Genomic DNA, 13,256 nt, shown 5'->3' on the forward strand with positions numbered 1-13,256 from the left:
TGTGAATAGAGGTCAATATTCCTTGTTCTGTGGATGTTTATTGAGGAGGAGAGAGAGAAAGGTCAGATTCAAATTTTTGATGGAAACTTGGCTGAACTCTTTACACTGAAAAGATTTATTTATAGTTTAGCCTCTATGCTGAGGAATGTTTGTCACAGTCACAAACTGCGTTTTTGGTGGAAACCTTATACTGTGTAGAAGCCAGTGTACAATATGATGTACAGTTGCTGAAGCAACTGATGTAACCTACGTTTTCTGTGCCAGCATGTCTCATTTTTGACACGCTGTTATGACAAAGTAAAACTAGTTCTCTAATTCACCTCATTTTGCTCCAATATGTCTCTTCACTTACAAGCTTTTCAGTTATTCATGTGTTGCCCTAACTCCAGTGCAGTTCAGACTTTTTTTCTTCTGACCTTGCAGCGAGAGTAGTACATGGCGCTTACAAAATTAATCTGTAGCTTAATGCAGAATTGCAGAGTTAATTTAGTGCCTTACTGCGAAGGAAACTAATTTGATAAGCCTAGACCAAATAAAACTTCATGTATTTTTGAGATGAAATTCAGCAGCTATGGATTAAGTAGTATGGTACAAATTCAATCCGCTCCTCCTACCCAAAGATGAAATTATTTCAAGCTGTTTTTTGATGCCGTCACTTCCACTGCAGCACAGTACTGTTGAGGAGATGTTGTTAGCTACTGGTAGAGCTTTCAGAAGAACCAAGTCTCTGTACCAGTTGAGTTAGAGTGATGTTTTTTTTGTGGGTTACACCAAAGCAATGATGTAGAGGTATGTATTTAATCTAAACCAAAGTCTCTGCATTCTTGTCTTTTAGCTGTTTCTAAATAAGTTGCAAAGGAAGCCCCAGTTTGGGTCAGAAGACATGATGCGAATGGCAGTAGCTGGAACAGTCTGGACATTGCTAGATCCTACAGAACCAGCAGGCAAACGGAGAGATCTAGGACTGAGACAGACCAATGTCTTAAATTCCTGTTTAAGAGTTGGCCCTTTGGTTATTACTGTTTGCATGGAGTTTGGGATGCTAAGACAGCAGGAGCATTGATTTTTGGTGGACTCTGGTGGATGCACAGACTTAGAAAGTGGAATAGCGTCAGATGTGGCCAGTGCTTTGTATTTTCTTTGGGTCATAGTTGCCCTGTTAAGCAGTGGTAGAGGTTCTGGTTAGGACGAGGTTTTGGCATTCGAGAGGCCAGTTTATTGCTAAGTAGTGCAGGACTTCCAGTATTTGGCTGATGTTCACCATGACTAGTACCCTCTCTTTATCCCGTTCTATCTGTATATCTGCATGTGTAGGTATAAGAATTGGCTCCCAGGCAGAGCTTTAAACTAGAGTTAGGCTGAGGAAATAAAAAGCTGTAGAAACTCAGGTTTGTGGTGAGTTTTGCAGAGCCTCTACAGTTCTGGAGCTCTCATCAGCTGTAATCAAGATCTTGCCTAGCAGCTTGTGACCATAGTTGCTTGCTTTAAATTGGGATTTGGGTTTGAGTTGTCTAAACCTGCAAGAGCCAAGTGTCATAATGAACTGTGCAGTTCTTGGATTTGGTTGGAAAAGGACCAAAGCTTTTGGCTTTTTTTTTTCCCTGGATACAGTTAGTATCAGCGCTTGGATTAGAGTTTGGGAATAAAGGACTTGAAGAGTGCAAGGGAAAGGAGAGGGGCTGTTTGGGTTATTTTTGTGTACTTGATGGGTACTACAGAAGCCACAGAGTTAGGAACAGGACTGATGCCAGTGTTAGTTCATGCCTTATGGCCTCGTTTAGTGCAGAGATGAGCAATCTCAAGGTTAGGATTTGGGTTACTGTGATGTCTACGATTAGGGTCTGAGCATCTAAAGGTGTGAGGGTGCAGCTTACTGCCAGAGCTGGCAATCTGTAGAGTAGGAGGAGGCTCATCTAGAAAGTGCCAAGTTACAGCAGCATTTTCTTCATGGTGGTAGCCTTCTTGATGTAGGCTTTTTTAAACTCAAGCTGCTGTGTGGTAAAATAATAAATAAGTGTAATTTTGGAATCTGGAATTCTGATCTGTCTAATTGCAAAGACAAAATGAATTGTAGGACTTGGGCTGAGTTGCGAGAGACTCTAGAGGTTTAAGAAGTTCCTTATTTGCCATGTTCTGTCCAAATTGCAAGTATTTTTCTTGATGCTTGGCTATTTCAACAGAAACACACTAAGTATTTTGTGGTGATGGCAGGTGCTGACAAAAATCAGTATCCTACTGAGAACGCTTTGAATCTAAGGTTACAGATAGAAAGAAACAGTGAATCAATCACGCTCTCCATGATTCACATAAATTACAGATAATAAATACTTCCTCCCAAAGCAGACTTGTGCTCTGACAGCATCACAGAGCAGAACTTTGGCAGCTGTTGTGAATATAATGTGTGAAGGTGCTCTGTGAATATAATGTGTGAGGTGTTCCTCTGTTACACAGTGTGAACTTGGTTAGCCAGCTTTAGCCAGAAGTACTGTGATTTTCAGAAGGGGCAAAATGTCACTTAATTTTGTACAGCCACAGCACTAATTGTCTCTGTCAGAATCTGCTGCTTTGCTCGTCTTGAAGAAAAACAGTAAAAGTAGGTGAAATTTCATTAGAAGAATTCTAGTCAATGACTGGATGATAAACAGTTGTCTAAAGAAGTTGGAAAACTGTATTTTTCTTTAACCTACCCTTCTTTCGTCCTAAAAGCAGGATGCAAGGAGCTATGCTTCATAAATGTGTGCAAAGAGCTAGCTAAAACGTAGTCAAATGTCTTGAGAAGAACATGCTTATTTGTCACTGGTGTATTAATGCTTTTAAAATGCTACTCTTTTGTTTCCAGGCCTTTTTGCAAATGTGCAATCTGCCAATCCGGGTGGTTTGCAGGGCAAATGCCGAGTACATGTCCCCATCTGGTAAGTGTGGCCTTCATTTAGATTACTACGTTACACCTCCATTTTGATACCATGGCAACTGCGCCTTGTCTTGCAGATAACAGTCGGTCAGTGCTGCTGTGTGTGGGTTGCCTTCCCCCTCCTTTCCACTGCAGTTTCTCCTCTAAACAATTAAAACAATCGAATGCAAAGTAACGTTGGCACCATGTGTAACCGCGCCTGCGACTGCCGTACCTATATATAGCATTCAGACAGTTCAAGCGTCTGGCAGAAACCTTCTCTAAAATGCCTGAGAGTTGTTGTGTCCTGAAGCAGAAAGACTTGTGTTTCCAAAAGTGGCTTTGTTCTGCATCCAGGGAATATTCCAGTGAATGCTGTTATATTTTCCCAGTGCTGAGGTGAGACAGCACTGCAAGAGTACTTTTGTTACCCTGTCTGGAAGATGATTGCGAGGAGGTGGATACAGGAGAAGACTGAAAGAGTACATTGTCACTGTTAAGGGTGACAGGTGATTTTAAATCTTCCTCTGATCCATGAGACTGTCTGGAAAAAAATCCAAACCCACAAACAATAAATTATTAGAAGGGTACAGAGTCTGCCTTCTGCTGGAGGTGACGAGTTGCCTAAAAACCTTCAGAGGCCGACTCTAGAGGGTTTCGTAAAAATCAGAGAGAACTGCTGGGTGCAAGTGTCTGGTAATCCTCGCACTCCTCAGATTTTTGTCGTGTGAGAAGTTACTTATTTACCTATTACTCGGCTTTGGCTGATGCCTGCCACATGCCTGTTAATATATGTCTGCCAACTGTATGGATTCTGGCGCTGCTACTGATATTTCAGTCAAAGCAGCTGGAATGATGCTATTAAAAAAAAAAAAAAAACAAAAACAAACCAGACAAATAGTTGCTGGGCAGCAGTGAAAATGCAGCAAAATATGGAGGTATATAAATTATTTGTTAGTAAATAAAGGTACCTTTGAAATGCTGAATCCATGCACAGGGGAGCATCTTGCACACACAGGAGTAGGACTGGTGACGCTTGCATACTCTCTCTTCTTTGCCACCTGCACTCCATGTCCATATTTGCTGGCATCTGATGTTATAATGTGGATCTGAACCCTTCCTTCCTTCTGCTGAAAACAAGGAGCACAAGAGGGAAAATTATACTGCTTCAGTTTTAAATGTAGGTAGACATACATGTGTTCTTTTTGCCCTTACTCCTGAAGTCCTTGTGTTTATTTACTTTCCCAATTTCCTTTCTTTAGAATATTTTGATTAATGATAATTCAGAGCAGGTTTTCATTTGCTCCCTTCTCCCTCCCCACCTCCCCCTGTCTCACAGCAGCAGCAGACAGATCTGCATCTCATTGTTTTGGGGGGATGGTTATTTGTCTCATAGTCATCATAATGACAAAACCCATTCTGAGGGAGTCAAAAGCAGAATACCAAAGGATTGTCTTGGTGTGTGAAGTACAGTCTGACTGAAACCACTGAATTCTGCAGCTCGAGGAGGTCTGTGTTTCCTTCCACAACAGTGTGAATGCAGATGAAGCCTTTATTGATGTGATGCACTTCATTTATTACCCTTAGGCTGATCGAGCCAGTGAGAAGTGAATCTCATGATAAAAAGCATGACTGAATCTGCTGTTAGCATGAACTGTTTTTGTGCTAGGCTCAACAGTAGGTTTTTTGTGTTTTAGTGAAAAGAGTGAATGTATTGCTAGCAAGATATTTGGAGTCAGGCAGGTACTGATCTTGCGCTTTGGGCTGTCCATCACAAGCAGAGTTTGCCTGCAGCGAGAGGCAGGAAGGTGAGTGTGCTGTGCCCCGCTGCACAGGGCAGGCTTTGGGCGTGAGGACGCTCTCAGTAACACAAACCATCCACCATTTCTCTCCGTTTTATGAATGATTTCAATCATGTAAGTAATCCAAAAAGATTTAGTGTTAAATGTAAGGTTGATGTTTGTCAGTTGCATTTGGATGAAGATTTTCAGAATGACCAATGTGCTTGGGGTGGATTGGAGTAGGAGCCCTCAGCTTCATGTGTGAGAGCTGGGAAAAAGGAGCATAAGGCAACTTCTGCCATGCTTTGTGGTTTGCTGTGTTTAACAGGGCTTCCTCTTGTATCTGCCTGCCTTAAAGCTTTGGCTCAGATCTGCATGTAAGAAAACTTAACAATCAGAGAAGGTGGTGCTTACAGACTTGGGAGCCCTTCACACTCCACAAGTCCCACCAGTGACAGTCATTTCCCAGTCTCCCTTTGAGGACTGGCTGTTTTTAGCCCTGCTTCATGCTGGACACTCAGGGCTCAGCTTCATAGAGTGAATGTTGAGCCTCACTAGTATTAAGCTTTAACGCCATTTTGCTTCCATGATGATGAAGCAGCTTTTCCCCCCTCCCAGCTCCCCAGATCATGAAGCTGCGGGTCTCAAACTGAGAACCTATTCCTGACACCAGGATGGTGAGGACTTAAAAATGCCAGGTCACAACTGGAGGGTGAAGATTGGGGCAGCCAATGGCAGGTGGCTGGCCCAGTCGTTGGAAATCTGAAGGACTGGAGGAGGGGGAGTGAAGACCCCGCCTTGCTGAGTGTGCATTTACACTTCCCCCTGCTTGCTTTTCTGGGCACAGTGCCGCATCTCCCGTCGTCCTTTCAGCAGCCCTTTCCCCAACAGTGAGTTAGAAGGGAGGGTGGAAACATGTTGTATCGTAAAACTAGCCAAGGGCTTGTCTGCTCTCCTGGGATTTCCCAGCTGTACTTCAGAGACACATTGAATTAAGTCTGTTCAGCAAAGCAAAATGCATTATTAAAATACAAGTCAATAGATCTCACTCAGTAACTTTGAAATACACAATTGCAAGTATTGCATGTAGAAGAGATTCAGGAGGAGGAAGATCTTGAGGAAGAGGTTTGTTAGTGCATATGTTCGCTGGGTGAGCTATGATGTTAGAGCATTGCCTGTGCTCATTTGAAGAAAAACCACTGATGTTCAGGTGTACTTGCAATGTTTAATTGCTTTGAAAATTTGAAATTATGTTTTACATGTATAAAAACCTTGTACTAAATATTTTTTCTCATTTTACAGGCAAAGTACCCTTTATTCATGTGGGAAATCAAGTTGTATCTGAACTGGGGCCCATAGTCCAGTTTGTAAAAGCCAAGGTAATAACAGTACGCTGTTTCCATCAGTTACTGAATAGCACGTTAATCCTGCTTAGCATTGTGCTGATTTGGTGTGCTCTTCTGGAATGTTAGTTAGTTTGTTAAAACAGTGTAGAAATCTAGTGCCATTTTAAAATAAAGATATCCTGGAGTAGGAGTTTGTTGAGGTGGAAATTTTTTTTTTTGATATTTACTTAAATTCTGGAAGTAAGTTCTATGCTGCATACCAGTGCCACTTTCTGAGACTCTTTTTCTACATGCTCTGTCTCTGGGTCTCAGAGCTCTTGAATGCTAAAGGATCAGATACTGTTCAAATTTGCCTTTGCTTCCCCCCACAACCCTCCTCTATATTTTGAAAAATACTGTCTTTTCACTGAGCAGTTGATAAAGTGGTATGACAGATGTAAATTTTTGTTTACTTCTTGCCATAAAGATAACAGTAACCAGGAGGCTGTATGTTCAAACTGTGTTCATCTATAACTGATGATAGTCTGCATTTCTTGTAGATTAGCTATGTTACGTTACAATGATTTCTTTTTAATTCTAAAGGACACTGTATTTAAAAATTGCATATATAATTTGTTATTGAACTATGTAAGAGATCAGGATCTGAGCCAAAGCTCATTGACTTCAGAGGTCCTTGGGTCAGGCATTGCTGAATATTCCAATATCCTTTCTTACATGTGTCTGTCTAATTTTTTTTTTCTCTTTTCCCCATTAGGGCCATTCTCTCAGTGATGGGTTAGATGAAGTCCAAAAAGCTGAGATGAAAGCCTACATGGAATTAGTCAATAATATGCTCTTGACAGCAGAGGTACAGCAAACCATAGTAATTCCACACACTTACATAAGTGACTATAGGCAAGAAAGCTTTAGGATTTTTCCCTATATTGGAAATATTGCTTGTTCTTAGAATAGGTCATCAACTTTCGAGGTGAAAGGAGGCAGGAATAAATTCTTTGTACCCTTTGGAGTGCTTGCTGAAATGTTGCTGTAGACACAAGCCATAGGTATGATTCTCCAGACCTACCTGAAGTGTGTCGCATAGCTGTAGAAATAACTGATTTCTGCAGAAGGAAAATGCCATTGGCTCCTGGGATGCTACCCCACCCCACAGCTGGCCAGGCACCCTGCTGTCACCTTCCACAGCATGCATGCTGATGTGCCTAGTGGGAGGCTGGGATCCCCTGTGGTTTGTGTCTGTGGACAGTTAACATGGCACAGTTCCAGTGTGGGAACAATGTTGGAAATGCTGGCAAGCAGCAGGTGGCTGAGGGTTGGTAACCTGTGCACTGAGTTGTGTTCAGCGTGGGCAATGGCAGTGGGCCTTTGGTCTCAGCTTGCTTCTGGTGCTGGCAAAGTAAGGACTAGCAACTGGGCTTTTGCCTTTCAGTTTTAATTTCTTTTCTACATTCAGCAGTCTAACAGAAGAAATTAAATGGAAATTTAATCTACTATAGAAAAGAAAATTCTACTAGTGAGAAATGATTGTCTCTGTATTTTGCTTTATTTGGAAGTTTTAGTAAGTATTCTCTCTGTTCCTAGCTCTATCTCCAATGGTGTGATGATGTTACAGTAGAGGAGGTGAGTGGTTCTGCAGTATTTATCTTGATTAAAATTTAATGAGAAAACGCTTTTGCTCACAATTGGAAGTCCCTACTCATAAATGAAACATTGAGGTTTATACCATTAGTGATACAGTCTTTTCACTTTAATTTTGCTTGCATATACATTTTAGGAAAGCTGTGTCATTACTGGAGGTAGCTGACTGCAAAATACATACAGGTTTTGCGTACGTTTCTGAAGTAATAGTTTTAAATGGTTCTGCTTTCAAACTAAATTCTGTGCAAATAATTACAGCATATCACACAACTCACTTTCTCTTTTACAGTTCTCTTTCTGTTAGAAATATGTGAATATTAGTTATTTTGTGCATAGAGGTATCTGTATTTTCTTCTAACGATGTACCTTACTCTTTTTAAACAAAGATTACTCACCCGAGGTATGGCTCCCCTTACCCGTGGCCTCTTAACCGCATTTTGTCCTATCAGAAGCAATGGGAGGTGAGACGAAAGATGAAAGCCATTGGATGGGCTGGCAAGACGCTTGAACAGGTCAGGATGAAAAGGGAATTTTATTTCTTTACTCTGCCTTCTTTTTTCTTTTTTTTTTTTTTAACTATCTTGAAACAGAAGTAGTAAAGACATATTCTGTACTCAAAATGCTGTCTGGAGTCAGGTACTTGCCTTCAGCAGCAATAAATCTTAAATTTTGTATAACCTGGTCGGGTGGGAGGAGGATATTTTACCATGAGTGTACATCTCTGGTGTTGTTAGTTTAGACCGAAGTTCTGAAAATAGGATGTCAGTTACAGCCATCACTTCCTATATGATGTTAATAGGCACACCTTGCGGCTCCCTTGTCAGAGGTCTGAAAAAAAAGCAAAGCAGTTCTGAGGTATAAGTTAGTACCTTTCATTAAGCTGAATTATAATGTTATGGGAACCACTCACTCAGAATTGCCTTACATCAAATATTAGGTAAGTAACACATAGCTACCTGCCTACTGTGTAGGTTTTACTGACTTTTGATGTTCCAACATTGTGTGTTTCTTGTTCCCAGCATCAGTGCAAATACAATAAGGAGGTTATTTTTTGCGATGTTGCTATTTCCTGACAGTCTGGATCTTTTATCTCTTGTGTGTTTTGATAGGTGCTTGAAGATGTAGATCAGTGTTGTCAGGCTCTCTCCCAGAGATTAGGAACACAACCATATTTCTTCAATAAGCAGTAAGTTACTCTACTGAAGTATTACATCCAGGACTGTGAGATATAGATATATATCCACATATATATATGGAAAACTCCTGTTTTATTTTAATGCTGTGTGATTAGTTGCAGAAATACAAATGTGTGACTGGAATATAAACATGAAATTTCAGAAATATGTAATTAAAAGCTTGAAAAGGAAAGTTTCTATAAGTTTCTGTTTTTTTTTTTTTTTTCTATTTACGATTTAGTTTTACTCCTGCTTGTCTTCTCTACAGAGTCTACCACAACTTACGTAGGCTGCAAATGTACACCTTTATACAGTTAGTTTCTCATTAAAAAATTATACATTTAAAGCTTTACTTGTATTTCTTGGGTAACATTCTGTACTGGGTACAGGGGAGTGAATACATTTTCATGCTGTCCTGACCAGGACAGCTTCTCTTGTGCCTCTTAACACTGGGGGCAGCTCCGAATGAACTGAATTTGCGTGAAGATGCCTGTGAGTTGTAGGAACTGGGGGAGAAGCTGGTCTTGTATTGACAAGGGATCAATTGCAAAGTGAAAGCTAAGATTCACATTCCCAGGGAAGAAAAAAGGAACAACTTGGCCTTCATGCGATGTCCTCTGCTTTCACCTGTTTCTTCCAATTGCAAAATGCCTTTTTTTTTTTTCTCTCTCTCCAGTAATTCAATATTTTTGAAATGATACAGATTTAAATAACATCACACTAGCTGCCTCTTCTCTCCTGTGCATAGACCAGACTAGAAATGCTCAGATCTGCACTTCAGTTAACTACATTTGGACAGGGAGATGTCTTCAAAAGACAGCAGATGGTCTTGGTTACTTTTCTACATGTGTCTTTGCCCTTTAATCTTTTCCAAGTTGAGACTAGGTGGGTAGCGTAAATTGAGTGGATACAGAAATATGCATTATAGAAGACAAGTTTGAATTGCATCTTCAAAAACCATTCTTAAACATAGTATCTCCTGAATTTCTTTTCTGTGTTTGTAAAGAGTTGTAGCTTGGGGATCTTGTTTTTGTTGTTTGTTAACCAGACTTCTCTGGTACAGTTTCAACCTTTGAGCTTTTTAGCTATCTGAAATATTACTAAGAAAGTATATATTCTTAGTCCAGTATTTTTCAGTCAGTGACTTCTGGGAGTCTGTAGGAGGTAAATAAGAAAGGCAGACTGTTGCTGACAGATTTAAGTTTGTTATACAATGGTCCTCATCTCCACTCGAGAGTTCTTAGGGATCCACGAATACAAGGCAAAAAAAATTATCAGTTAGGAAACCCTCACGCTGTTTATCTTGAACACTAGTAAAGAAGGACTCTTAAGTTATTAATATGTTTGAAAAAAAATAATATTATTTGCACATGGGCTACTTATATGCAAAGGTCTAGGATGACAATTCAGAAGGCTTTGTACCTAAAATAAGGTAGGACTGAAAACATTCAACATCCACTGTTTTGCAAAATATCTGTTTTCTTCTGTGTAGTCCCCTTTCAAAAAAGAGATGGTTCCAGCTGCTTTCACCCTGGATCTCCTTTTCCTCCTGGTTGAATAGTTCCTGACTATTGAAAAGGACAAAAGGAAAAGAGGAATTTTATGCTTTTTTTCCTCTTCCTCTTTTTTTTTTTTCTTCTTTGTGAGATGAGAGCTGGGTTGTTGGTTTTTTTTTTTTTTATATATAGGTCTGCAGGGGAAAAGGAAAAAACCCCAAAGACCTGATAAGCATTTGCCCTGGTTACAGAACTAAAAGGTTTGGTTTGGTATTGGATCAGTAACTCTGCCCCTTCTAAGAAGTGTTATTTCCACATTTCCAAGCTACCAAAAGCAGAAAAAGACATTGAAGCCCTGGAACGTGTCCAGAGAAGGGCAACAAAGCTGGTGAGGGGTCTGGAGCACAAGTCTTATGAGGAGCGGCTGAGAGAGTTGGGATTGTTTAGTCTGCAGAAGAGGAGGCTCAGGGGAGACCTCATTGCACTCTATAGCTTCCTGAAGGCAGGTTGTGATGAACAGGGGTTTGGCCTCTTCTTCCAGGCAACAAGCAGGACCCGAGGAAATGGCCACAAGTTGTACCAGAGGAGGTTTAGATTGGACTTGAGGAAAAACTTTTTCTCTCAAAGAGTGGTAAGGCACTGGAACGGCCTGCCCAGGGAGGTGGTGGAGTCTCCGTCCCTGGCAGTGTTCAAGAGGCGGCTTGATGAGAAGCTACAGGATATGGTTTAGTAGCTGTGGCAGCAATGGTAGTGGGAAGACGGTTGGACTAGATGATCTTATAGGTCCCATCCAACCATGTGATTCTATGATTCTATGAAAAAAAAAAAAAGATGTCATACTGAGAACTAGCAGTATGCTTATACACTGTATACATATTTTTTGTGCATGTGGTAAGTTCAGTGTTGCCTGATTTCTTCCCAATTCTTAGATTGCATGGCTAATCTAAAAGTTACTGAGAACAGCAGGGTTTTTCTTGATCAGGACTTGCCTTCTAAAATCCCTGTTGTTTTTTTATTTGTTTTTACAGACCAACTGAATTAGACGCTCTGGTATTTGGACATCTGTTCACAATCCTTACTACTCAGCTAACCACTGATGAACTCTCTGAAAAAGTGAAGAACTACAGTAATCTCACAGCCTTTTGTCGGCGGATAGAGCAGCAGTACTTTGAGGGCCATGATAAAGACAGCTCTGCAACTGCTGCAGCCCGATCTGCTAAGAGATCCCTACTGAGATAAGCGTGTTGTTCGGTGGTTGGCGTGGATTGCATTTCAGTTTTGGGTTTTGTTGTTATTGATTTTGAGAATGGAAATGTATTTTAGCTTTTTGAAGCTGCCAAATCACTCTGGAGCAAGGAAAAAACCTCTTAAATGCAGTTTTTGTGTTGTAGAATATACGGTGCACATTTAACCTGAAATGACTGCATGGGCGCTTCCATTTTAATAGCCTGTATGCCATTTACTCTAAAGTGTCCTTGGAAATACATTGTATCTGTATTTAAAAAAGTAAAATACATTAAATGTTTATCTCTGAACTTTCTAAATGCCTTTCTTACTAAGTTTTATGTCTATGGGGTTAATGTCTATGTAGTTAATGTCCTGTTGGCAGGACACCTAGAAGACAGTTGCATGGTTAACTAGTTAGTTAAGCTGGGAATGAAAGGACTCATTAGAGATCTTAAGTTCGCTTGCCTCAGCCAAAATTAATTCAAGAATTGAGTGACAAAAAGTCTTGATACTCTGCAGCACACAAATTATGTGATTTTATTCAGTCAGTTCTGATTTTGTGTCAAAGTAGCTTCTGGCTGTCATTACTTCTACTATGTGTGTCTTCCCTCTACTTTTATTTCTTGTTCATTTTTAATTTTTGGATTTACATTTTTTTTCTTCCTATGATTTCCCAGTTTTAATCCTCAGCTTTTCTTCCTCTTTGTTTAAGAAATGAATTTGCTAGGTAAGCATCTGTCTCACCATTTCCAATTCCAGTGTGTTAACATTCCTTCTGAACTTTGTACTTGCTGGGGTGGTTCTCGTAGCAAAAGGACTTGGTATGAGCCTGTGGGTGGCATGCCTTGGTCCTTTTTGCCTCTAAATTGTCCTGTCACCCACATAGGCACAATAATACAGCAGTAAACAAAGAAATATCATTGTGGTGTGTAACTTTTCCAGGGATGGTACCTGTGTGTAGGCCAGGACTCGATCTGACTAGTATTTCTTTGAACACATTAAATGGCACCACTGTGTTCTGCTTTATCAGTTGTACTTGACACTTTTCCAAAAGAGCCGGCAACCTCAGGAATGTGCTGGTGGCAAAACCAGTCCCAAGTGCATTTGGTAAGTCCATACTGGGAACCAGCTCAGGCTGTCTGGCATGTTAGAACTGTGGTATTTTCTTACTGTGAAATAGAATTCTTTTGACTGTACTCCTCAGTGTCAAAGTACTTAGTGGCTTGAACTGGTTATGTCATGGTCATGAGATTTTTGGCTGCCATTTCGTTCTCTCTTAGAAACTGAGCAGAAAGCAGCTGTGTACCTTGGACTGGCTGGGTCTCTTGACTCTGTGGCTCATGAACCACCCTGCTTACTCATTCCTGCTGTGGGGGACCACTGTTAGCTCACCTGGGAAATGGAGCTGAGTTCCTACTTCCTGCTTTTTGATACAGCAGTCCTACTGGAGTCAAACTGATACCGGTGTCAGTGCATGAGGGGGTCTTGGCCTCTTATCAAATCACTCTTGCCAGGAGAGGAAAATTGCCCTTATCCTGCATTTCAGTCTTAAAATTTCACATGTGTATGTTGAGTTCCTTTTCAAACTGAAACCCATCAAGTCTTCACTGCTCTCAAAGCAATCAGTAGCTGAGAACCCAGATATTGCTTTTGAACCTCCTTTTCTGCATTAGTGCAACTTCTGGAAAAAACTGGAAAAGAATTTG

At 40.6% G+C, this 13,256-nt stretch overlaps 1 protein-coding gene across 1 annotated transcript in view; it reads left to right on the forward strand.

Annotated features, from left to right (window-relative positions):
- MTX2 (metaxin 2) overlaps positions 1 to 11,856 on the forward strand; it is a 36,579-nt gene extending 24,723 nt beyond the window's left edge. Inside the window, exons 4-10 of the mRNA XM_086750918.1 lie at positions 2,840 to 2,912; positions 5,974 to 6,050; positions 6,772 to 6,864; positions 7,596 to 7,634; positions 8,039 to 8,164; positions 8,762 to 8,838; positions 11,352 to 11,856. Coding sequence (XP_086607044.1) covers positions 2,840 to 2,912; positions 5,974 to 6,050; positions 6,772 to 6,864; positions 7,596 to 7,634; positions 8,039 to 8,164; positions 8,762 to 8,838; positions 11,352 to 11,562 — 696 coding nt within the window. The 3' untranslated portion in view covers positions 11,563 to 11,856. The remainder of the gene's footprint in view (positions 1 to 2,839; positions 2,913 to 5,973; positions 6,051 to 6,771; positions 6,865 to 7,595; positions 7,635 to 8,038; positions 8,165 to 8,761; positions 8,839 to 11,351) is intronic.
- Positions 11,857 to 13,256: the final 1,400 nt, after the last annotated feature.

This window comes from Chlamydotis macqueenii, chromosome 6 (genome assembly GCF_036417535.1).
Source record: "Chlamydotis macqueenii isolate bChlMac1 chromosome 6, bChlMac1.mat, whole genome shotgun sequence".
Classification (NCBI taxonomy): Eukaryota; Metazoa; Chordata; class Aves; order Otidiformes; family Otididae; genus Chlamydotis; species Chlamydotis macqueenii.